This window comes from Pteropus medius, unplaced genomic scaffold (assembly GCF_902729225.1).
Source record: "Pteropus medius unplaced genomic scaffold, Ma_sr-lr_union100, whole genome shotgun sequence".
Classification (NCBI taxonomy): domain Eukaryota; kingdom Metazoa; phylum Chordata; class Mammalia; order Chiroptera; family Pteropodidae; genus Pteropus; species Pteropus medius.
In genome coordinates, this window is record NW_024351073.1 from 6,629,878 (window position 1) to 6,656,205 (window position 26,328).

The window sequence follows — 26,328 nt, forward strand, 5'->3', positions numbered from 1 at the left end:
AAAAGTGTCTCCAACATTGGCTCAGTCTAAACCAAGAAATAGCAGGGACAAATTAAAGTCTACCTCTTAAAGACATAATGTGAAAACACTGGGCATTGGAAGAACTGGACCGACTCCCTCGTCCAGGATAAAGAAATGAGTAAATGAATTAGTATCTCTTTCATCTCCAAAATAAAACTAATGGTCTTAGAATGTAAGATTAGTAAACATTAGAGCATTTAGGTGTTTCTTCATTTTCATCCAGGGGAGTGATTTTTGGAGGCAGCTCAGCATGCACAATGTTGTACCCCACCCATGCCAATAAAGAGGGCTTCAGGCAATCAGATGAATGACATGTTGACCAGCCATGGTCTGGTGCAATGATTCTCACCTTTTTGTGACCCTGACCCCATTAAGAATCAGACGAGGAGTGTTGGCCCCTCTCTCCAAAAATATACACATATGCACTTATAGACAAGATTTTATACATAATTATAAAGAATTAATACACCCTAAGTCAAAACACCCTCATCCACTTAAAGAAGTCATGGAAACTCGGATGAATTTGGAAGTAGCTTCCTACTAAAGAAGTAAACCCACTCCACCATGTTTCATTTCATCTCTCCGGGAACACGGATATTTTCAAATACGCACACATTTGGTCTGCTGTAACACAAACTGTCCGGACCTTCGTGAGCGCCACCACTGTGTCAGGGGGCTTTACACAGAGGTACATGACGTTTTATGTCTGTGCTAGCACAGGAATGGGGCCCTTGTGGGCTCCCGGAGCTCCTGGCCATGAATGTTTTTATATCAGCTTAAGGATTTTTAGGTGATGAGGATCCCATCTCAGATGAGACCACAGCATGGTCCAGGATCAAGCTCACAGCCATGCTCCCTGGGGCACTTGGTAAACAACATCTGATGATGTAGGAAATGATGGTTCACTCATCAGAAGAAAAGAGAGAAGACAGATCACTGCAGATGAAGAGGAGACAGCGTCCTCGCCAGACTTTGTCAAGTGTGTGAAAGAGTAAAGAGAAACTGATATCTTAGAAGTGTATATTTGGGCAGGCAGGGTGCAGGGAGAGGAAGGAAGTACTTCAGCCTGTGTTGCCTGCCAGGCTCACTTGTAGGACCTGAGACACTTAATCTTCGGGTCATGGGTTTACCCCCACGTTGGGCACGTTGTTAGTAAAAGGGTCAGACTGAAGTAGTGGAAAAAGAAAGTCACTGAACCAGGAATCAGGGGATGCAGCTAATCTTGGCTTGGCCGCCACACAGCGCATTCTAAAACCAAACACCAGTGCTCTAGAATTGGAACCACTTGCATAGCACAGGCCAGACGCCTCCTTTAAGTTACCCTAGAGTCAAAGCCACTACACATGTGGGCCACCCAATAAGAACACCTGAGCAGCCCAGGCAGGCACTTGGCAAACACCGTGGGAGCCGTGCCGGGCACCCTACTGATACTTGAGAGCCTTTTCAATGGGCTTTACTTCTGACTTTAGATTTCTGATGACCCCTTTGAGGGTATTCAGAAGCCCCATGGTAAAAACCCATTACTACCCTCTGACACACCTCCCATAGTGTAAGTGAAACTGAACTCTTGGCTTCGTGTACCTGATAAGGTCTTCGTCACCACCCAGCATTGCTGTACTGGTTACAGTGTACTGGTTACATCTGGAAAGTCCGCCTCATCTCCCTGGGCCTCAGTTTCCACCATTGTACAAGGAGTGGATTAGAGTCTGTGTCTCTAGTTTAATAATAACTAAAACGATAAGCACGGTAACAATAGCTTACTTTTATTGGCTGCTTCCTATGTGCCAAGCATACAAGAAAGGAATCCAAGAATGAGCAGAAATAGACATGGTTCCTGCTCTCACAGAGTTTACAGTCTGATAGAAGAGGCCCCAGTTAATTAGGAAATCGCACACACGTGTGTGTGATTACAACAATAGATTTGAGAGGCGTGCCATGACAGGAACAGAGTGCCACGAGATGGTTCGGGGCGTCAGGAGACACCAGCTTGAGAAGATGGTATCTGTGTTAAGATCTGAAGGGTGAGTAGCAGTTCTAGGTACATGCAAGAAAATCATGTCCATTGGTCTGGGGTATAAGAAACAAAAATAAGAGAAATAATAGCTACCATCCATGAAAAATTTGCTAAATGCCTGGCATTGTGTTATATGTTATCTACACATAATTCCTGAGTTCTTTCAATAGACTTATCAGTTAAAAAATTATTATCCCAATTTATAGTCAGTAAACTACTGCACAGAATTTCAGAAACGTGCCCAAGATAAGAATAGTAAGAGGCAGAGTCAAGTCCATGAAACTCTTAGCCTGCATAGTTAACCACTAGACCATACTATCTCCAGTGGTGGCCACTGGGGCCTATTAAAACATGATGTTTCAGAATAGAATAGGTTCCCACCTGGTTCACTAAATCGTATGATAATATTTCAAAAAATTATCATACTACCTATAAAAATAGTCGAGACAGTATCACAAGACAAATGTACTAATAACTAGATCATTGCGGTACATGCAACACCCACTGCCTCAGTAATAGCCCATCCCTAAGCAATCTTATTTTCTATCACACACATACATGCACCCACCCAACCACCCACCAGAGATGAATGAAACAGGAGTAAAGATTTGGCCCAGAGCTGTTCATCTACAGGTTGCTATCACCTTTGAGGTGACCCAGCCTGGAAAGCTCCACCTAGGCAAGCATGTATGGGTTCAGCCACAATTATATTCTCTAGAATACAGCCTGGGAAACAGAGAAGAGTTATGCCAGGAGTGCAGAGATTATTAAAATTAGAAAAATCTAGTAATGAAGGTGGTCAAAAGGTACAAACTTACAGTTATAAGATGAATAAGTTCTAGAGAGTTAACGTACAGCATGGCGACTATAGTTAACAATACTGTGTTGTACATTTTAAAGGCACTAAGAGAATATATCTTAAAAGTTTCATCACAAGAAAAAAATTTTGTAACTATGGAACGTGATGGATGTTAACTGAACTAATTGTGGTAATCACTTCTCAGTATATACCTATATCAAATCATTATATTGTACACCTTAAACTTATACAATGTTGTATGTCAATTATATCTCAGTATAACTAGGGAAAAAAAGAAAAATCTAGTGATTCAACAAACTACTTTATAACAAATAAAGAAAAAAAGCCATCTGATTATCTCAAGAGATATAGAAATAGTATTTGATAAAATTCAAACGCCTCAACTTACACAGATGATCAAATTACATAGAACATACACACACACGTACAAATAAAATTGAAGAAACCTGAGTGAAATCAGTGCGTTGTATCAGTGTCAATATCTGCATTGTGATCTTATAATTTCCAAAATGTTACCATTGGGGGAACCTGGGCATGCAAACAAGCCATCTCTCTGTATTGCATCTTAAAACTGCATGTAAATCTGCAATTATCTAGATTTTAAAAAGTCAGTTTTAAAAAGGGAGGGCCAGAGGTGTCGATGGAGGAAGGGAGAGAGGGTGGAACAGGGAGGGAGAAGAGAGAGTAGAGAGGAAAGGGAGGGGGAGAAAGGGAGAAAAGATCAATTTTGTGGAAACAATTGCATTAATCCATCAAAATTTGGTAAGTTAAAAATATAGAATAATTTTATTTCAAAAATTATAGTCACTGCATCCTTTCAATGTTTCAGTAAAGCCTTATAAAAATTTTAAAGTTTCAAATTTTTGCATTTTGAGATCACAGCCTTTCCATGGAAGCCACCATCGTGCTAATATGATAAATGTGATACTAACATAATACGACATAGTGTCAGGGATATAATACAATCTATAATGCCTATGATAAAAACCTGTACCAAAGCCTTCCTTTAGCCTACATTATATAAATCTTGATGTCTGTGGTACTATTTTTGTTTCAGTTATCCTAATAAAAGGTGTAATTTTGCCAAAACAAAACTTCAAGGAATAAAAGAGAATTTCTATAATCTCATAAAGACTCTCCCAAATGCCCCACAGCAAACATTATGCTTACATGGTGAGATGAACAGATATGAAATCTGTTATGTGTTCTTCATATAAAAGTTAAAAACGAGGATGCCCATTATCGTTGCTTCTATTCAATACTATATTGAGATCCTAGCCAATGCCATCAAAGTTTTAGTTTAATTAATTAATACTTAACTCAAAGTTTTAGTTTAATTAATTTATACTTGCTTAATTAAGCATGCTTTTAATTAAGCATACTTAAGAGAAGAATTGAAAAGAAACTAATTCGTCACTATTCACAGGTCACGTGACTGTTTAGAAAATGCATGGTAAATTTTAGAACTAATTAGAGAGTCCATCAGAGTTTCTGGATTTGAATTCAATATCAGGGGCTGAAGAGCCCATGCTGTCACTAACTTAAGTTCTAAATAAGCCGATGAGACATCCATCGGTACAAATAAGAAAAGCAGAAAGACCTAGAAAAGAGCTGAGCCCTAGAATGAAGACCACCAAGTCTTGCTAGCCTTTTTAAGTGTCTCTTGCTGCATTTGACCAAATGTGCAAGTCCCAGCCACACTAGCTCCTGCTTCTTAGGCTCCCACATCTCCCTCTTCTACAGTACTCACCACATAAACTGACAAACTAACCTCATGAAACATCTGCAACTGGCACTCAGCAGAGCCCAACTAAAACACACATAATACAAAAGACAGACACATCTTCACAACTGCAGTAAGTCATTATAACGAGCTCTAATTTCTACTGAAAATTATCATTTCTTTTATTTATAAAGTCAGTTTTAAATGGGGCCACCAACAGAGAGAGTGGTATTGTCATCTACGCCTACAAATAATCTATAAAGCATTAGGTTTGGAATGTATCGTGGATCTTCATAGTTGTTATACCTTCCCAATGAGATTTTTCTTAGACTACCCTTAAAATAAGATTTAATATTCTGAACACAGAAAAACCGATAACCAAAAAGAATTACCCACCAGCGTGCTGGAATGCCAGCTCTTGCCCAATGAGTATCATTATGTTGGATAACCTACACTGAAATACTTGAACTTCTACAACCTCAGGAAGGATGCCAACCAAAAATGACAGCACTGTTGAGTTTTTAAACCATAAAATTAATATGAGCCTAATATAGTAAAATAATACAGTGACATATGTTTTTAATATTGGCCCAGGACACCTTCAGCAGCACTGCTAAAGGAAGCTCAATGCCTTTTGTGTTCTTCCGAATCCCAAGGCAAAGGATTTGGATGATGACTACACTATCACAGGTTTCCTTAAACTCAGGCTCTATTGTAGAAGCCCTACTTCTTTCGCAATTCAGAACACACTGTCCAAAATAGTAGCCACTAGTCACATGCACCCAGCACTTGAACTGAAGATATGCTGTAAGGATATCTTTTATTGTATAAAGTCTTTGAGATCATGTTGGATCTCAAAGACTTTATACAATAAAAAGAACACATAATCTCATTCTTAACATCTACATTGATTAAATGTTGAAATGATATTTTTATATGGGAATTAAATAAAAATATCTTATTAAAATTAATTTCACCTCTTTATTTTAATGTTTTTAAGTGCGCAACTAGAAAATTTTTAATTACATCTTTGGCTCACTTGTGACTCACATCATATGTTACTGGACAGTGCTGATTTAGAAAGTCAAAAGGTATTTTAAATGATGTGTGTATAATATATGTAATATTTAAGACATTAATAAATATGTTTATAAGACCCTTTCTAGGTCGTTTGGTAGCAAATTTCTATAAAGACAAGCACACTATTATAACAGTAGTATAAAAGAGTTATCACTTATTGGATTCCAACTTTTTGACAGGGATAATGCTAAATGCTTCAGAGAGATTATCTGTAATCCTCCCAACAGGGAGGGATAATTTAGATCAAGGAGACTAAGAAATTGGCCCAGATCGCACAGCTAGGAAGTGCTGGATCCAGCCTCTGAATGTAGGTCCGTCTGAGGCCAATGCCTGCACCCTGCGGTACTTGAAGTGAAGAAAGCGGGAGAGGTCCTGTTTGGAAGTGACCGTTTCTTGTGAAGCTGGTCATTTTCCGCCTTGGGCAGGGACTATCCACATCACATATCTGTCATTAAGATGCTCCTGTTCTGCTCCGGACACCATGCAGTGAGTGATTTTGAAAACCAGCACACCTACCCAACAGGCCTGAGGGGCCCGCCGCTCATCCTGCTCTGTCATGCGGAGCTTTGTGGGGCCGCACAGCAAAAGGTGCCAGAGGCAGCAAAACAATGGCACCAAGCAAGGTGTGGTCGGCTGTCTTCAGTGCCACCAATTAGATGAGTCCTTCTGTTTAATCCTTGGCCTGGCCTAACCTTCTGACGCTCATCCACTTTTGGAAAATGAATCCGTAATGTCAGCACTAATTGCTTGGGAAGCTCTGGAATACCTGAGCAGGAAATGGCTTGCAACCAAAGGGGCAAGACACCGCCACGAGAGAGAAGCAGACTTGCCATAAAGCTAAGACAAACTGCCAGAAGAAAGAGCCCTCTAAAACCCAAAATATCTTCTGCCACCAAGCTTTGGAAAAATTAGGTATGCAAAACTTTGGCATTCTTTCATCCATCTTCTCCCCCAACACGCTCCTAGCTGAATAAGTGATGGAAGTCTACAGACATCTGCTCAGCATTACCACAAGTACCCGCATAAAGCAATTTTCCTTCCTGCCGCAGTTGGAAAAGCGTAAGTGATGGGTGAGGGGTGATGGGGGCAGGGAGGGAAGGAAACTGGCCAGAAAAAGAAAAAAAAAAAAAAACACACAGAAAGCTCAGTGACATTCAGACATGAACCTAGGAATTTCTGAATGGTTCAGAATGGGACACTTTGTCACCTCTGATTTAATTAGAAGACTTTCCAGAATGCCGAAGGTCTAGGCTCGTAATCAAGCACTTACGTAATCCTCCTCGTTGAGCCCCTGTTTCTCAACAGAACTTTTCACCTCCATGGAAAACTTCTCAAACTCGGGTTTCACTGTCCTCAGTAGAGTGATTGTTTGGAGGGATGAGTACGCCTGCTTAGCTTCAAAGTCATGTTTGTCTCCTCTCTTCCACGAGCCATCTCCTACGGGAGAAATAAAAATATTTACAATTCCGAGCCAGTCACCATAAAGGGGCCATTCTCCGTTTTCAACTGTGATGTGTCTCTACACATTACTCTTGGCAGCCAGGGCAAGAGGCATTGTCACAGTTCTGCACTTAGGTATAATGTGATGATGTTACCATCTTCAAAGAGAAGAAAGCCCTTTAGACATGTGGTCCTTTGAAATGTGAGGAAAAAAAAAAAGGCACTGTGGAGTTAATTGTGTTATAATAAGCATGTAACTATAATTTTCAGCCCCCAAGAACTGCAGCACTGCAGGAGTAAGAAGTAAGTTTTATTCCTTCTCATTCACACTTAGTTTTTAATACCTACGATCAACTGTAGAGCTCAACCAAGTTGTTGCTGGGGTACAGGAAAACCTGACGTTATGCACATGTGGAGTGCCAGGAATGGCCATGTGTGACAACAGATATGCACAAGCATGATAAAGTTGGCACTGTTATAACAAAAAAAAAAAAAGTTTGAGATTATTTGTATTCCTTGAAAGATTTCTTCAGAGTGAAAAGTAGCTTGGGTGAATGTGAGGATCTGTATCCCTCTAGCACTGGCAACGTCATAAAAATTATTTATTGGACAATGTTCGTTGGTGCATCAATAGAAATAAAATGAAAATTGCTAATGTTTATTAATTAAAGCTATATTTATTGAGCACTTTATATGTAGAACCTCACTTAATCCTCCCAAGACCCCAAGAGGTGGGTACAATTATTCTCTCTATTTTACAGATGAGGAGGCTGAGGCATCGAGAAGCTGGGCACTCTGCCGCTTCACCAAAGCAAAGGCAAAGCACATGGATAAGAATCATTACTCTTCTCTTTATTCCATTCTTGAGAAAACAAATGGCCTGCAGGGCCCCCGAAAGAAAATGTGGGCCTCTGACTTTTGACAATAAGCTGTTTTTCCTGTGAGTTATCATTGTGATCCCTGGAGATCTCCGGAAATGCAACAAGGGACTCAACTCCAACACTAAAGTCACTGGTTTGCAACGAGCACTCAGTCCCTGGCTGGTGCGGGGCGCCCAGCAGCTGAGCCGTGAAGATGGTTCTGGAGCATGCAGCCACGGCACTCGCCCTACTCTTAAAGAAAAAAATCAGTAAGGAGCTGGTGGCCCTGGAATTTCTCCTACAGCTTAAGTCAGACAAACATGGATTAACCAAACTATGTTCAAAGATCTGTGATAGCCACCACAGTGGACATCAAAAGTGTCGGGAACAGTCCCCACCACCTTCAAGAGAGAGATTTAAAGACGAACATGTAAACAGCTAAGGTGATTACAGGGTACTAGTTAGCTTCTATGGATGAGAGAAGCTTGGGGTACAAAGAAACAATGCAGAGTGTAAAGGAAGAGGGGACCAGCTCCAATGAGGGAAGGTTTCATGTGTGGAGCAGGCTGATGCGTGAGTAGGATTTTAATAGGAGGAGAGGAGGATGGAACGGTACGCTAGGCAGAGCCTACGGCATGGGCAAAGGTGCAAATGTGTATGACATCCAGTAGGCAGCTGGGAACCTCGGTCTGGAGCATGAGAAAAGCCAGAGACAAAGAATTTGTTTGTGGAGGCTTCTGTATAATCATAATCCTAATAATGGCAACTGTTCATTAATTGTTTACTGTGTGCCAGGGAGCTGTTAAAAGATAAATAAGACAAAGAATTCATTAAGGGCTAGATCTGTTCTCAGAGAGCACAAGATTAAATTTCAAACCACCAAACAAAACTTGACAAAGTCCTCCTCCTCCCATATGAAACCTCCCAAACACCAGTGAAGCCACAGCGTGAGCGGCAGCTATGCCTGTGCTCGGAGAGCAAGAGAGCTTCGCATCACTGCCATCGGCCAGGGTAGACCCATCTGGGTGAGCAGGACCCAGACGGTGTGGCCTTTGTGAAGGGGCCGAGTCCATTTGCCAGGAAGACTCTATAGTCTAAGAATGTCCAGAACATCTTCATCCCAAGGAGGATCCCATTTCTTATAGGGATGCAATCAATATTTATCGATTTATTTTTAACTGCCTTGAGCTCTCAAGACTTAGTAGAGTTGATATTTCTTAGGCAAAGCGGGCCAGTGTTTCTCAGCTCTGAGAAAGAGTTCTCACCAGGGGCATAGGACAGGAAATACTTAATCCTGTCGGATGCTATGCTGTATAATTAGAGCACACACACAGAACTGGAAACAGTAACTGTCTCTGTCACTGACATGGGAAAATCGTGTTTTCGTTTTTGTTTTTGTTTTTGTTTTTGTTTGAAAGAAGTAAAATCCAGACAATAAATTTGTCTAAAAGATAATAACTTTTAAGTTTTGTTTTCTAGAAAAAAGAATAGAAGCAATCGTGCTGAATAAAGTTAAGCTGAAATAAATAGTTTTCTGGTCATCAACATAACGGATACTATGATTTCCTGCTTTCGTGGGTGTTTTCCTTGTACTGTGTCAGCGACGTCTCCCATATGGGGCTGCTGAGCACTAGGAAAGCAAAGGTCGGCTTGGCATGACACCCCATCGGTGGGGACAAATTTAATTCAGTAGACAACTGGGTGCCTCTAAAGATTTACGAGTAGAACAGAAGAACAACATGACCGAAATCATGCCTTGGGAAATAGCAGTGGATCAGACTGGGGAGACGCTGAAGGTTCACAGCCACAGTAATCCAGGCAAGAGGTTACAAGAGGTTAAATGTGGGAAGCCACACCCCCCAAGATTAAACATGGTCCTCTGGGTGTTTAAACTCCTGAGCAAGTTTTCTTTTCTTTTCTTCCCTTTTCTTCTCTTTTCTTTCTTTGTGTGTCCGTGTGTGTGTGCGTGTGTGTGTGTGTGTGTGCGCGTGGTGTGTGTCTGAATCTAGGAAATTTTCAATAGTAAATGTTTACTGCTTTTATAATCATAAAAAGAGACAGAGCCCTTAGGCTGAAAGCAGAGGAATCTCAAGACTCCCGAAGACTTAGGGAGTGAGGGACAACAGAGAGGGAGGCACATCACCAATGATGCAAAGAGGAAAGGAAAATGGGTTGTCATTAGAGGAAAGAGCAGAGCCGGATGGAGGAGGAGGGGTTAGGTTGATTTCACTTAGGGCCACGGTCAAGCCAAGGTGACTGACTACGGAATACCCAAATGGCAACAGGGGGCTGGGCTTAGAAATAATGGTCTAAAGCCAGAAAGAGAAGTGAAGGCTCGAGAGAGTGCTGGATGTCATTTCCATATGGCTTATAATTAGGGACTGATTGCACTGGATAAGAGAGTGCAGAGGAGAAGAGAGAAGGATTGAGCACAGACGCTTTGGGGACACTGTTTTCAGTGGGCAGAAGGAGAAGAGGAGACAGAGGAGTTAACAGGAAACCGGAAGACAACATCTAGAATGCTCTAGAGCTGTGCTGTCTAATTACAGTAGTCACTAGCCACATGTGTGATTATTTAGATTTAATTAAAATTACGTAAAACTAAAAATTCAGTTTCCCAGTTATACTTGCCCCATTGCAACACAGAACAGACAGAATGCAACCAGCACCGCAGGAAGTTCCACCGGCCAGCACGGCTTTGGAGGCATGGTCTGACGTAAAGCTAATGGCTTTGGTGATGAGGAGGTCACCAGTGACCTTAAGGATAGCACTTTCAGAGGAGTGGTGGCTACTAATGTCGTATTCTTACAATGGCCCTGAACAAGGGGCTTAAGAGGAGAAATAAGTCTGCTAGGGACAACTAGGGCAGAGAAGGCAATTCTTAACAGTTGTCTTAGTAATAAGAGAAAGCAAAGTCACTTTGCTTCGCTTTGTTTTGTTTTAAACATCATAGACTCCCAAGCTTGCATTTAGAGTGAGAAGGGTATAGAATATTTGTGAAAGAGGAAATACCCTGCTCAGCACCAAGCCCTGTGCTCAGCAATCCTGTGGCCGGGAGCTGGTGCTGGCAAGGGGTGGTACCCACATTGGGATGACTGTGTCATCTGGAGCTCTCAGTACTTACCAAGGACCCAGCACATAGTAGGCCTGCAATACGTGTGGGCTGAATGACTACCTGAGACATCACAGAATATACCCAAAAAATCAATGCCTGAAGCTCACCTAGTCTGCTTGCATAGCGCTAAGTATGACTCTTAACCTCTGGTAGCCACGTAAGTAAAAGAAAAGCATCAGCCTTCTTGCCTCATCCAACCTTCTCAAAATGTCTAGGTGCTTGCCATGAGCTAGGCTAGTCCAGTTACTCCCACCAGGAATAACAGCACCACTTACTGGGCAATACCATTGCAAAAGGCTTTGCCTGTAGCATTTCATTCTTTAATCCTACGAAAACTCTACGAGGTAGATTTAAGTATAATCCCCATCTCACAGATGAGGAAACTGAGGCTCAAGGAGATTATTATGCCCGGAGTCACTTAGCTAACAAACAACAGAAGCAGGATGCAAATGCGAGCCAGACTCCAAGCGCTGGTGCCACGCCGGCTCCAAATACATTTCGTCAGAGTTTGAGATGGATGCTCCAGGATTTAAAACTGCAAATGTGGTGGGATGACAAAAATGTTAAAAGCAAAAGTTAACAGTGGAAGAAAAGTCAGAAGAGAAAGTATCTAAACAGTGGTTTAACAACTGTTACCGTTGAATGATTATGACAGAATTGTGTCAGAATGATTACGCAAATTTTCCAAACTGACTTTTATGTACATATATCACTTTTATGGCAAACTATAATAAATCCAATCCTTCCCCAGTAGTTCTGCTGTTTTTTCCAGTTTTTCCTGTTTTTTAGCAAGTCAAGTCATTTATGTGCATCACCTATCTCTGCTATACTTCCATCCTCACCTTAATTAGTGTCCTCTGAGTTCTCAGGAAGGCAGAAAACTCTGCAATAATCTTAGTAGTCCCAGAGAGGATCGCCTGAATAACTTTCTACCTAACTTACATCCAAAGAAGATAATACCAATAAATGAGAATGCCAATAAGTGCCATTAAAAACTCTAGGGCAATAAATATCATCTCCTCGCTAGAGTTTGCAAAACCTATCCTTTTGATTTTATTTTCCATCAATCGAATTCTGTCATAATATATTCCTGTAACAATACTATTTGGGCAGAACTGAGAATATATGTGAGTGCTCACGAAGACCAAACAATCAATAGGGACACTTATTTTTTTTTAAATCCAATATCAAGTAAAAATTAAAATAGAGCCTTTTTCTAGAATGGGTAGAATTTGGTGTGAGGAAGCACAGAATGAGGAGGTTGTTGAAGAACTTTTCATGAACATATTCTGATTCATAAGAGTTTGTTTACCGCTTCTTCTCTGAGCAGAAAAGGTACATCAGGATCTGTGGGAGACATGGACAGTGTACCCCCAACATCCATTCTCCTCTCTTCTTGAGTAACAGATTCCTAAGTTGATTTGGAGTAGCAGTGAGTCAAACACACATTTTCTGGTTTCCCTACAACTAGGAGTAAGCAGAAGTTAATGAGTGGGGCTTCCAGACAGGGTCGGGTCAGCGAAGAGGGTCTTTTTGACTCTCATCTTCCCCACTTTGTCTTGCCGAGAATTAAGACTCAGTGTCAGGAGCCCTAGCCACTACCTTGTGATCTTGAAGATGGATGCCATTCACTAAGACTGAGGGAGCAGAAAAGCAGAAGCTTGGATCCCTGATGACACTTGGAGCCACCATCCCTGCCTAGGACCTGCCTGGTACTTCTTACAGGTGAGAGAATAAACCTCTACATTCATTTTAATCACTAGTGTTGGGAGTCTTGGTTATTTGCATGCAGATGTCATTCCTAACACACCCAAGCCCTTAGGATATAATAGATAAAATCTGGTTAATCTGGTAACAATGTATGGACTAAATCAATCTATAAAAATACACACAGCAAAAATGTACAAATTTAACTTATTTTTAAAGTACTATGTGTAATGGTCAAAGTAAAACTAATAATAAATATAACTAATATTTGTTAACTACTCAAAAAGTTTGCTATGTATCTCAGATACATCATCTCATTTATTACTCAGCCCGATGCCATGAGGTAAGTACCATTATTATCATTAGAGGAAACTAAGGCTTGCAAGGGATGGGAGGATTATGTCAGTTTGCCAAGAGCCAGTGCATGGCTCAGTCTCTCAAGCAGACTAACACCTGAGTTTACAAACTGAGCAAACAGGCTGTAGAAGGGAAAAGAAAAGGGGATCTAATCAGACACACCAAGGCTACTTTGTAGGTTGTATAAAAACACATTGTATAACTACGTAATTAAATTTTCAAGAAGCAGAAAAACTAAACTCAGAAAAATAAGTTTTAAAAAGTTGTCCCAAAATCACCAATGTCATATATAGTGACATATGTATATGTATATATGTGTACATATGACTTCTTATGCCCTGATAGTATGCAATGAAGACATGTCACTTTTGTAGTATTCTTGCCAAAAATGTATAAACTCAATCTTATCATGTAAAAACACCAGATAAATCCAAATTGAGAGATATTCTACAAAATAACAGGTTCATTGTGTCAGGTCATAAAAGACAAGGAAAGATTGGGGAACTATCACAGATTGGAGGAGATTAAGAAGACACAACAGCTAAATAGACTCAATCCTGGAATCAAAAGAAAAAATAACATCCACATTGAAAGGAAACGTGGCAAATTTCAAATAAGGCCTGTACTTTAGTTAGTACTATTGTACTGATTTTGATCATTGTACTATTGTCATTTAAATTGTTAACATAGAGGAATCTAGGTAAAAGGTATATGTAAACTCTATATTATTTTTGTAAATTTTCTGTACGTCTAAAATTACCTCTAAAAAGAAGTTAGGTCCAGATACAGAGTTGGATTGTTTCCATCTTTCAAGAAATATTCTTATAAGCTGTTCTAAAGCATAAAAACAATTGAAAGTGCCCCAATTAATTTTATAAGGCTAATATAAATCTGATGTTAAAATTCCAACTAAAGACAAGAAAACTATTGTCCAGTCTCACTCATGAATGTGGATTCATAAATCTTAAAAAATATATTAAAACTTAAAATCAGAAATGCATCTTTAAAAAAATCATCGTGAAAAATATACTTAATTCCAAGAAATTTATTAAAAATAATATTAAGAAATTTATTAAAATTATAGGTCAAATGTATTTGATAAAATTCATCACTAATTTTTGACTTAAAACCACACTAATAAATTAGGAATAAAAGGATACTTTAACATCTACTTCAAGATAAAAAGTCAGAAATTAAAGTACCACCAGCATTATAGAATATTATTCTGGAGGCTCTTGCAATAAGAAAAAGAAGTAATAGTTCAACTATCAAAATGGAGAAACGACTGTAGTTATTATTTGAAAATGATATAAAAACTATTGGTACAGAGGAATTAATATGTGGAATTCTTAAAAAATAAACAAAACTCATTGCTTTTCTATATACTAACTATAGTTTCAAAATGCAATAGGAAAAGATCGTGATTACAATAACAACCAGAAAACATAAAATATAGAATAATGAAATGAAGAAATTCTTCCCTGTCTATTTCTATGTTTCTCAAATTGTCTACAATACTCATGTATTTTAATAACCAGGGAAAAGTAATATAAGCTTTATTTGTGGGTGAAAGGAATTTCAGTGCCTAATATTTGTATTGCGCTTGCCTACTTATAATGTGCATTCACACGCATTGCCTCCAAATTCTACGGTTGCAGTTGCCAACTTGCAAAATTCAGAATAAATGTTTTTCATTTTTAACCGGTCTCTACCACTATCTCAATGAACTCAATATTGCAGCCAAGAAGCGAAGCCGCCACTCTGCTCGTGAAAAGAGAGGGGAAAGATGATCATGGCAGCAAGAAGAAAACACTGAGTGTTTACCCTACGAGCCTCGAAACTCCAATTGTATCCACTACAAGGAAGCATCAACTTTTCCTTACGCCCATGAGAAGTGTGTTTTACTATCTGTTTATAAGTAAGCCAGGATATCAGAGCAGGAAACTGAGGTGGATGTTGTAAGGTTTAGATCCTGTTTAACTATATCTCAACAGCAAGAGCTGGGAAATGGAGCTCAGTGTAAACATGCCTTTGTGACATGCACACTTGCAAGTTCCCTAAAATGACAATATGCAGTATCTGAGAAAACGTACCATAGCCGATCGTGTCTACTTCAGAGAGAGTCCTAACCACATTTGGGGAAAATATTTTGTCCTTAAACACACTCCATCATAGGAACCTTGGGGACTTCCCCAGATCCATTTGAAGAAATTAAAAGCTTTCAATCATACACGTTGATGGTGGCTTCTGAACTTCTATATGGAAGAAGCTTAAGGGTCAGTAACCTGAAATGAAGCGAGGCTGGGAGCAGTGACTTTCAAAATATTTTACCTCAGTTTACAGTAATGGTTATTTTATTTATTTCAAATTGAGACCATTACAAACATATGTAACATGCATAAATATATATATACAAACATACAATAATATTACTAGAAGTTTTATGAAATAATACATATGCTACATGTGACACATTTTGACGTGTTCTATTTTATTACATTGATATGTTCTAGTCTATTCCATTCTAGAAAAAATCCTGCCCAAATCGCACTAAAATTACTCTCTAACAGTCCATCCTGCAGTTAGAAAAGCCCTAGGGAGGGGTCTTTGGGGCCTGGATTTATAATCATTTGGAGGCAGGTCCCTTGGCATCACAGGTAGGTGGTGTCATTTTGCTCTAATTGAGTTCTCAGAGAAGAAAAGCTTGAGAACTTAGGAGAAGTCATGGGAGTGTTAAGAATCACAAACTTCTGAAATCCTATTTATGGAAATCAAATCCGTTGACGTAACTCACACTACTGGCCCTTTCTCACAACCCATTTCTGACACCCTAGCCGCGCGAGGGGAAACGGGACGCAGAGTTACCGTAGGAAGAACTGTTGAAGAGCTCGATGTTGAAGAAGGCGTAGTCTCCACTGGTCATCCCGTGCCTGTGCGCTGCCAGCATGATGCCCCGGATGGTGTCGCTGCTCGCACACATGATCACCACTGGGGAGGGAGGAATAAACAACACACGTGAACCGCCCCTCCTCAGAGCACAGGGAGGGCACTGAAGCCAGTGGGGTCGTCTGACAAAGAACAGGGCACTTACATAGTCCTAAAGTATCTCATCACAAATCACGTGTGAATTACAAAGGGAAAGCATAGTAACCGTACAGTGGAGAAACCTAGCGGACGACACCATAACCAAGGGATGGAAACCAATGTCACTAACCACGGGAACAGACTCCAGAGCCTCCTGATGTAACACACCCACGACCCGAAAGGTCAAAATGGGCAACCTGAATCTAATCAGGAGGAAGCAGCCACAAGCCCAGCTTGGGAGACAATCTGTAGGAGAGTCAGTCAGCCTATGCTCTTTTAAATTCCATGAAAAACAAAGACAGACTGAAGAAATGTTCTAGACTAACAGACACTTAGAGGAACAGAAGACTAAATGCAATGGGTGATCCTGGGTGGGATCTTGGACCTTAAAAAATAGTAAAAGCTTTGTTATAAGGGCATTGTTGAGACAACTGGAGAATTTGAATAAAGTCTGTAAATTAAATAATAGTATTGCATTGTGCATTAAAGTTCTTGCTTTTCATTATTCTATGGTGGATGTATAAGTGAACGGCCGTAAGAATGGTTCTTAAGAAACACACACATAAGTATTTAGAGGTAAAGGAACATGATGGCTGTACTTACCCTCCAATCGTTCATAAAAAGAGAATAATATTTGTGTGTGACACGTCTGCGTGTATGTCTGGAGGTGGGAAGAGATGAGAAGGAGAGGAAGAAGGGAGAGATTTGGAATGATAAAGCATATGTGGCAGAATGTCAACAACTGATAAAAATCTAAGCAAAGTCTATAACAGGGGTTTTTTTATACTTTCTTACATCTTTTCCAAAAGTGTGAAATTATTTCAAAATAAAGTTTAAAAAATACTACAAATGAATCACCATATTTACCCAATATAAGACAGTGAGGAGTGCCAACTACTTTTTACACTTAATAACCTGATAAATAAATTTTCCTGAAAAAAGCAAACTGAATAGTTTTAGGGAGAACCTTCATTTGGCAAATCAGAGGATGCAGTGAGTGGTACAGGCTTTCTGCTCTCTGAATTTTGAAAGTTTTCTCAAGCCGTCTCAACATACCTAGGAAGCAAGATTCCAGGTCCCTCCCCAAGTTCTCTGTTTATACCTCTGCTATTGGATTGGAGAGGTTTAAACAGCTCCAGAATATTGTTGCCAGCCTCATAATAGCTACAGGTTAGAGCGAAGTGGGGACCTGGCCATTACCCAGTTAATTTGATCATTGTTGCTGACCCTTGGCCCCCATGACAGGACCACTGTGTTTTGCTGCATGCACAGAGGAGAGACCTGAGAGGCCTGGATGCTCTAACGGCATTATCACCGTGCATGCCAGCACTCAGAGATGTGTGTGCTCTTTGTAAAAGCATGGGTGCTGAAAGACGTAAAACAAACTTCGGGCTGTGCCAGATCTGCCTTGGCAACCTGCACGGAGGGTCAGGCGCCTGTTGATGTTTCGTTTACTGCAACATTCATTCAGAGTGTTAGGTCATGAGTCTGACATTTCATACTGCAAACGGGTTCCGTGTACAGGCTAAAAGCTGCGGAGAACGAGTTTCTTAGACAATACAAAACTCCTAAAGAGCTATAACTCTTTAGGAGTAGCTGTTGTTTGTGCCTGGAAATATATATTTGGGATATGTAGTCAAATTCCAAGATGCCTCAGTAAGGAAGCTTTCTAAGAAACTCATTACTCATTATGACTTAGACCCTTGTTTTAGCTCCGATTCAATTTTAGACCCTTAAATGAAAAAAGAGCCAAGGTATTCCACAAATCAGCCAAGAAGGGGCTAAGTCTGGACAAGTTTGAAGAGTGTGAATTCCAAGAGTGGGCATTTCCAGGAGGGTCCAGTAGGCTCGGACAGACTATCTGCCGGGTGGCCCTGATCATTTTTTGATCAATTGATTATAGTCCAGAATCATAGTCCCCAGATGCAGCATCTGATTCTGTCAGCACATAAAGAGTGGAGTTATTGCTTGAGGACAGAGTCACAATAACCTAATTCAGATATTTTTAGTAATCCGAAATGCAGATTATTTAAATTCAATGAGGACCAAAATGGTCATGGACATGTCAACATGTACCTAGACATGCTAACTGAATCAGAATCAGAGATGTCAGCCGGAGGATTCAGGCATCTGGGCCTGATAACTCTAAGTGTCCATGTAGGAGATGTATACCTGGCCCCAGACTGAAAAGGCTGAGTCTTCAGGCCAGAGTACAAGCTTCCCTAAGTCCCAGCTGGGCTCTGCCCAACACTGGCCTCTCTGTCACTTCTTCTTCTATTTTTATAGTCCTGGCCCATCTCCTTCTCTCTATCCCCATTGCCATCAAGACCAATCCCTTCTGACGGACACATTCTTTCTTTAAATGTCAGTACCTACTTGGACTGAGCAAGAGCGACCCAAGTGGCACTGTGTCTAACTGAGCAGACTTTGATTATTTTAGACCTCAGCCATTGTGTGTTGACCATGTGCTTTAACTCTCAAAATGATCCCCTAACTTCCAAGTTCATGGACAGGGTATTGTTTCTCTTGCATAAAACAAACCCATAATACACATCATAGTCCAGTTTAAGTTGGAGCAAGTACTTAAAGATGATGGCAAAACAGTCATTGTACCAAATCCCTTTAATTTGCAGGATATTCTCTAATCTCTTAGGATTGTTTCATTCAAGCCTAATTCAACAGCAAGTATTTTTAGCAACTTGCCTTTATACAGTCCATCAGAAGATTAAAATAGTTTTCATTAAAATAACTTTCTCTTCCTACTCATGTTTCATCAGTTTACATAACTTATTAAATTACATACTTAAAATAATAAGCACAACTGGCATAAACAGATTTGGGGACAGCTCTTGGGAAGTACATGGACAAGTGTGAGCAGTGTACAGGCATACTCAGGAGAAGTGTGTTAGATGCCAACACTCACCAATAATCAATAAGGTTTATAGAGAAAAAGAGATTATCAGCTAATCTTGAAAACTGCTTATGTGGAGATCAATTAAGATAGTTTCTGTTGTATTTAAGTATACTTGAATACATAAATATTAATTTTTTGGTCAAATAAAATTCTGAAAGGGGAGTGAGTGTGATTCTAAGTTTTTGGATAGACTTTTCATCATTCTGCTTAATTTTCTCCAACTTGCCAAAGACCTTACACTCTCCTATGTCATCCTCCACTACCTGATTTCCACAGTGTCTTCTGTAAGACGCTTCTCACTACTGCAGCACATTCTTGCAATCACTCTAAGAATGCAGAGAGAAGGGCAAAGGGGTGGCTATGGAAGTCGATTTAGAGAACCAAAAACATTTCAGGCAGCATACCTGAGTGGGGGGCTATGCATACCTTTCCCCAGTCTCGAGTTTCCATTTGGAGAAAACTTATAAGATGACAGTCCTCACCTCTCAATGTGCCTTCATTTATGCCTCCTTTCTCCACTCCCCGGAGGAAAAGGAGTGAATTGTCTGATTGGTGAGTCTGAAAGAAAAAACTGGGCACACGCTCTGCCCTTTCTTCCTTTCTTTGTCTGCTTGCAGAGAGCATACGTTATGGGTGAGTTTTGTCATATGGTAAGGGGCCTGTCTCGGAGGAGACGGTGCCACTGAACAGCACTATCTGTGATTAGATGGATGACTCTGCCTAATTCTGAGGGAAAGTAATAACAAGCAGCCCTTTTGGCAGCAGATCTAAATCCATGTTCCCCAATAGGTTTTACCAATAATAATAATAATATTTTCATATTCTCCATCTGACTCCTGCATCCATCTTCCATTTAACTAAACTTAAAAAGGAAAAAGGATGGTTACAGCACGGAAGCAGAGCAAGAGGTGCCATGTGCTGCAAACTGAAAATATGACAGAAGTAAAAACCAAAACTCCACGGTCACTTTGGAAATAGTCAAATATCTAGGCAAGAGGAATTTTTTTTTAAGACAAGTGGTAAATAGGAAAAAAGAAATAAGAAAAGTAGAGTATCAATCCAGGAGATCTAACATTCGAATGAAACAAATTCTAGAAATAAAAAAAATAAAAAATAAATAAAAAATAAAACACAGAGAAAATGAGAGGGATAGAATTATCAAAGAAATAACTTAAGAAATTTTCCCAGAAGTAAAAGACATGAGTTTCTGGTTTGAAGTGGCCTACCTTTCTATACATTCAAATGCATAAGGCAAAATACTGGCATGAAAGTACATCATAATGGAATATTAAAACATTAGGAGCCCAAAATATACTCTAAAAATTTCTGAAAAAAAACAAAAATACAACAAATAATTGGTAAAGAAGCTGAATCGATGCAAGCTTCTTTATACATTAGAATTTAAAAGACAAAACTTCAAATTTTGAGGGAAAATGATTTCCAACCTAGAATTCTATAATCTCTTCATGTTAATAATGGTAACATGAAGAGATTTTCAGTCATGAAAGGTCTCAAACTTTAGCTCTCATCCATCCTTTCTCAGAAAGCTCCTAGAGGATGCGTTCCACCAACACAAGAGTATAAAACCAAGAAAGAACACACAGGGATCTAGCCAGAGGGAGAGGTGATGGGAGTTGCTGGAGAACATTGAAGAAAAAATCTAGAGTGACAGCCTGTTTAGAAAATAACTGAACTAGAGCAACTCAGGAGACTTAAAATAGAGACTCGGTAGACGATTTAGTTATAAGTCTATAGGAAACTAAGCAAACAAACAAAAATAGACCTTTTTTAACCCCAAGGAAAACAAATAAGGCAAGAAAGGAAATGCACTGTAGTAGCCTATATGGCCCAGCTACAAATAGCATTTAGAAAGTAATAATAATGTAGATACTCAAAACTACTGAGCTAACCAAAAATTTTAATTCAATCATATTGGAAAGGTAGCTGGAAGGAAGGCTTGCTTGAGTGTGTGGTTAACAGGTAGTAGAAGAGAACTAAATCATCATCTTCCACTGGCATGGCAAGAGGTAAAACCTAAAACTGAAAAAAATCAAAAGTAACATGTTATTTAGTGGTATGAAGTCAAATACAGAAACAGCTACAAAAGTTGAAAATAGTTGCCTCTGGGAAGTGAGAAATAGAGAGTAGGAGACAGGAAACTCTTGTTCCTAATAAGACTTGTGTAATTTTCTGACTTTTTAAACTATAGTTGTATAACTAACTTTCATAAAAATAAAATCTATTTTTTAAACAAGGGATTTCTCTCTGGCCGTTTCTCTATTACATAGCAATAGGTTTCATTTGCAAAATAAAGATTGCACCTTTACTTTTGTTGTTCACAAAGCTCCATCCCCTTCAGAGGCTTTCTGAATGTCCACAGAGCAACCCATCACCCTTCTCCTTCCTTCTCCTTCTCCTACTGTGTGTTACTTGTTTTACACTTAACATGGGTTCTTTGCTTTAAAATTCTCCTGATCAACCGCTTGGTCATTTCCCCCAGCCTAATTCCAAAAATAAGTGACTCTGGTACTGATTATATACTGTTATCTCTACAGTTGCCATGAAGGCCCAGATTAATGACATATTAACAACTAATAGGATAAAACTACAGTTCTTCATACAAAAATGTTTGTGTGCACAATACTGCTAGTTCTGTATCTTATAAAATACATAGACAAAACAACTCCTGACTTTTAGTGCTTGAAAATGTCGAACTTGTTTTTTTAAAAATAAACATCATTGAGTATATGGAATATTGAAGGCAGTAGTTGACTGGATAATTTAATCAGTTTTAAATAAAGATCTTTTTAAAAATAATATATGCTCAGGTATGTGTATTTCAGAGATGTATTTTGGCTAAAACATGAGAGGTAAATTTTTGAATTACTGACTTCAAAGGTAATTCTCTAAAATGAAAGAACAATTCATATCCCTTAGCTGTTCTTTTTACAGTATAGCACATAGCCAAATGAAATTTTAGTCATATTATTATTTGGGATGGCAGCATTGCTAGTTTTTACCCTTTAGGAGATTCAAACACTTGTGATCTGATTTTAAAGATTAACCTAAGTCCAAAGAGGTGCTAAAAAAATTATCTCCAAAAGCAGGTGGGGGGAAACTGTCTAGTTCTACGATGTTTAATATGGAATGTTCAAAGACAAAAAAACACAGTTACATTTTTACACTTGAGTGACCACAAATCGGAATTAGAGAACATCATTTTGAAGAGGCCTGATTCTCATTCAACCTCACTGTTTCACAGAGAAAGAAATTCAGCCTCGGAGAAGGTAAGTGACTTGCCCAGGTCATGCAGCTGCTGAGGAGACACCAAATCCAGAGCATCCACTTCTCACCCTAGGGTTCTAGTAAAGGTGATTAATTATCATCATATATATAAAATAATAACAACTATAATAAAACCTCACTTTTGCTGAGCACTTAGTATGTTTCAACACATTGCATGCGTTAGCTCATTTAATCTTCCCAACATGCCCCAAGTGGGGTGCCCCCACTGACCCCACTTTACTTGAGGAGCCTGAGGTACGGGGTTTGGTAGCACCCCAAAGATCACCCGCCACCACCAATGAAAGGCTGAGCCAGGACAGGCGGTTGTGGCAGTAAACTCCACTGAACCCCTATGTAACCCTTTAACTGCTTGTGGTGAAGCAATGGTTATTAGCAAAAGGTAGAAGTTCCCAGAAAGAACTTTGTCGTCAAGCAATTTTCTGAGAATTTCGGGGAGGTGGGGTGGGGAAGGGGATACTTAGGAAGGAAACTTTTATATTTCTGAACATCTGCCAAGTCACTGTTGGAAATATATTTTAGCAGGAATGGTAACCTTATCAACTGTAAAATATACAGGTCAGCTGAGCAAACGTTGACCACTAAATTCAAACTTGGAAGAAGAAAAAAAAAAAAACAGAGACTGGGAACATCTACGAGGCTTTTGGAATTAAAAATAATCCGCGGCAGCAGACTGTAGCCCAAGCTCTCTGAAGCCCCCAGGCCCTCCAGGGCATTGCTGCCCTCTCTGCCACCTGGCTTCAGTCACCCTTGTGAGTCTAAGGGGCCCCGTGGCCGCGATCTGCCCTCATCTGGGCTGAGAGATCCCCTCCGCCATGAATCCCAGACCGCAAGCACGGAGGTCACCAGCGGCATTAAGACCTTCAGCGCAATGGCATCACAGACGTGTTGGCAGACCTTGGATCTCATGGGTAGGGGGACACACCCCCAGTTCTAGCCCGCCCTGGAAATTCTCCAACTCCTAGCTCCCAGAGAACTGAAGACTCAGGAACTGAGGACCAGAGCAGCCCGAGGTCTGCAGGGGTCTGCAGCAACCTGGGGACTGGAAGTGGGGAGAGAAGTAGAAATGGGTTTCACCACCAGGCATGGCGAGTCCTCAGCCGTTGGTACAAGTACTCTTTTTCATAATCAGCAAAGCCTCGGCTGTTTAGCGGGCAGGGATTCTGCACAGCCTGGAGTTTGAACGCTCAAAATTTGGTCATGCAACATCCCCACTTGTCAACACCTCGCGCCTCCTTGTTCTAAAGATTACGTTCACTATGAGTCCGAAGTGGCCAAACTGGGAAGGAGAGTGGCCTCAGCGTCATCCTCCATGGCTCCTCTGCCCCTCTCACCTGTTGCTGAGACCCCAGCCCCGCCTCCGGCCGCGCTGCCTCGCACCACCAGTGCTCAGGCGTCCGGCGGTGCCAAGTCGTGGACTAGCCCAGCACCTGGCTCCGCCCCTCTCCCCTTGGGTCTCTCCGCGTGCGGTTGTGGGGAGCTTTCCTGGGATTGAACCACTGACAATCCAGGCGCGTGTGCGCCTACGGGTAGCAGAGGCGGGATTGCCCCAGCGTTGTGCGCCCCAAAACTGACACTGGGAAGGAGGGAACTGCGTTATGCTGGGATCTCAGCACGCCTTCCTGCAGTCTCCTCTGCAGTAAAATGGGCCACACTGAGGGCTTGCGCCAATTCTGTATCCGCGACCACCCGCTTCTCCTCCCCCTCTTTGTAACCATAGCCACCATCCTCAGCCTTTAGCTTTTCGTCCAGTTTGGTGCTTATATAAAACCCCCACAGACCTGCGGAGAAAACCTGGGGGCATCTGGAAAGGAGGTTCAGCGCCCGCTTCTCCAGCGCGCGCTCCTGCAAAGCCGAGCTGCGGCGCTTTAGAGCTTGGGAAAGTGAGTGTCGCCTGAGTCCAGACACAGTGAGGCATTTTTTGGTAGAAACCACAGAAACTCGTTTAAAGGGGACTGGAGGGGCCAAGGAAGGAATGAGAAGTGCGAAAAATGAGACTTGAAAAGAAAGCTGGGGTCTGTGGAAGGAAGAGCTGGGGAAACCCCGAGGCCTGAGCTAGCCATGTGGTGGCGCGGGGGCTATAGATCATCCTCCTCTTACGCTTCCGCACTAGGAGGGGGCGCACGTCTAAAAGGGACTGGGTAACTAGTTCTTTCCTCCTCCGCACGCTTTCAGACCCTGGTGGAGCAGAGCGCTGGGAGTGCGCCCCTAATCGCCAGCACCGCGCTGGCGAAGGGAGAGCGAGGAAGAAAAACCCAGACGGTTTGACAGCACCTGTCGGACCTGAGCACGCCGGAGCTGCAGGCTCTGACGCCCCTCCCCCAGGCTCCACCACCTCCCCCGGACCCTCTACGTACACCCCGCGACCGCGATGGGGCATGATTAAAGGTCGTTGCAGCCAGACGGCGCACACCCTGGAGAATGCTCGAACGCGCTCCCTCCCCGAGTGCTTAGAGCCGCAGGGGGTAGTGGGGTCCGCCGAGGAGCGGATGCGTGAGCAAGGAGAGCCGCAGAGAGTGGGTGGGTTACAGCGGGGACCCGGGTGCCCTCCTGCTCACCTCGCTCGCTGGCCTGGATGTAGCGTACGATTTCGTCCAGGTCCAAGTCTTTGGTCTCATAGAAACTGTAGGGGGACGTGTAAAAACCCTCCTCCTGGAAGACCTCGTGGACCCCTTCGATGGTGAAGTAGCAGTTCCGCTCCAGCTTGTCGTCGCTGTAAAGCAGCACCGCGCGGCTCCACTGGTGGTGGCGGAACAGGGCGAGCATCATCTCGCCCATCTTGGCATACGCGGGAGACACGCGCGTGAGGTGCGTGTACTCCGTGTCTTTGTGCTGGAAGCCAGTGGCCAGAGCGCCGGCCGACAGCATGGGCAAGTTCCAGTGCGACGCAAGCCGGGCCACCGGCGCCGCCGCGTACTCGCACACCGGCCCCAGGATGAGGTCCGGCTTGGTGCCCCGCGCCGCTGCCACGCGGTCCACCAGGCTGAAGAGTGCGCGGTTGCCGCAATCTGAGTCTTCATAGGCCACCTGAAAGCGAGTGCCGGGCAGCAGGAGACGCGGCCCGGTCCCGTTGCCCTCCACGCTGCGGAGCGCGTATTCGATGGCCGGCCGCACCCGAGCCAGGGAGAACAGGTACGAGTCGTCCTGGGGCAACAGCACCAGCACCTCGATCTTCTGCGGCGGCAGCGTCTCTCTCTCCCGGCGCCCGCCACCCAGGCCCTCGACCCCGCCGCCACCGCCACCCGTGCTGCCGGCCAGCAACGCCCAGCCGAGCAAGACGCACGCGGAGAAAGTGAGCACCAGCCGGGACCGCATCGTGCCGCAGGAAAGCGCCTGCCCTGACTGCCGACTCGCCCTCTGCCCCCTACCCAGCCTTCCTCTTTCCTCCCCACTCTTCTCTCCGAGGTCCCTGCGCCCCCTTGGGCGCTCTAAGAAAATAGAATACCCCCTTCGCTAACGCCAAAAGATAAAGAGGAAGAGTCCTTCTTTGCAATGTCACTCTTTAAAAAAAAAAAGAAAGAAAGAAAGAAAGAAAAAAAGTTCACCGGGTGTAAACCTGTACGCCTGTAATATATTTATATATATATATATACTTATTATAAATATATATATTCGCCCTCCCTTTATATACACTATTTTGCTTAGAGGTGGCTTCTATTTGGGCGTTGCTAAGGTTGCTTTTGAAGGCGTATTTGCAAAAGAAAAAAAAGTTAGACTTGTCCAAGTGCTTGTAATTGACGGTGCATCTCCCTCGCGTTTGATCTCATTGATTCGCGCCGGTTCCTGGATCCATAACCGGCGTTTAAATAGCGTGGCAGCGGCGGAGCGTGTTACCACACAAGGCGCGCCGAGGCTGGCCTTGTATTTCCAGCGGGTGGGGGAGGTGGGGG

General features: G+C 42.0%; 1 protein-coding gene across 4 annotated transcripts in view; it reads right to left on the reverse strand.

Annotated features, from left to right (window-relative positions):
* Positions 1-26,328, reverse strand: part of NPR3 (natriuretic peptide receptor 3) — a 66,876-nt gene that overhangs the window by 39,660 nt on the left and 888 nt on the right. Inside the window, exons 1-3 of one of the 4 annotated variants that reach the window (XM_039842716.1) lie at positions 24,997-26,295; positions 16,003-16,125; positions 6,929-7,095 (exon numbers count right to left, since the gene is read on the reverse strand). In XM_039842716.1, coding sequence (XP_039698650.1) covers positions 6,929-7,095; positions 16,003-16,125; positions 24,997-25,753 — 1,047 coding nt within the window. In that variant the 5' untranslated portion in view covers positions 25,754-26,295. Of the gene's footprint in view, positions 1-6,928; positions 7,096-16,002; positions 16,126-24,996; positions 26,299-26,328 lie in introns of those variants that run through there. The other 3 variants (XM_039842715.1, XM_039842718.1, XM_039842717.1) reach the window with 3 other exon arrangements.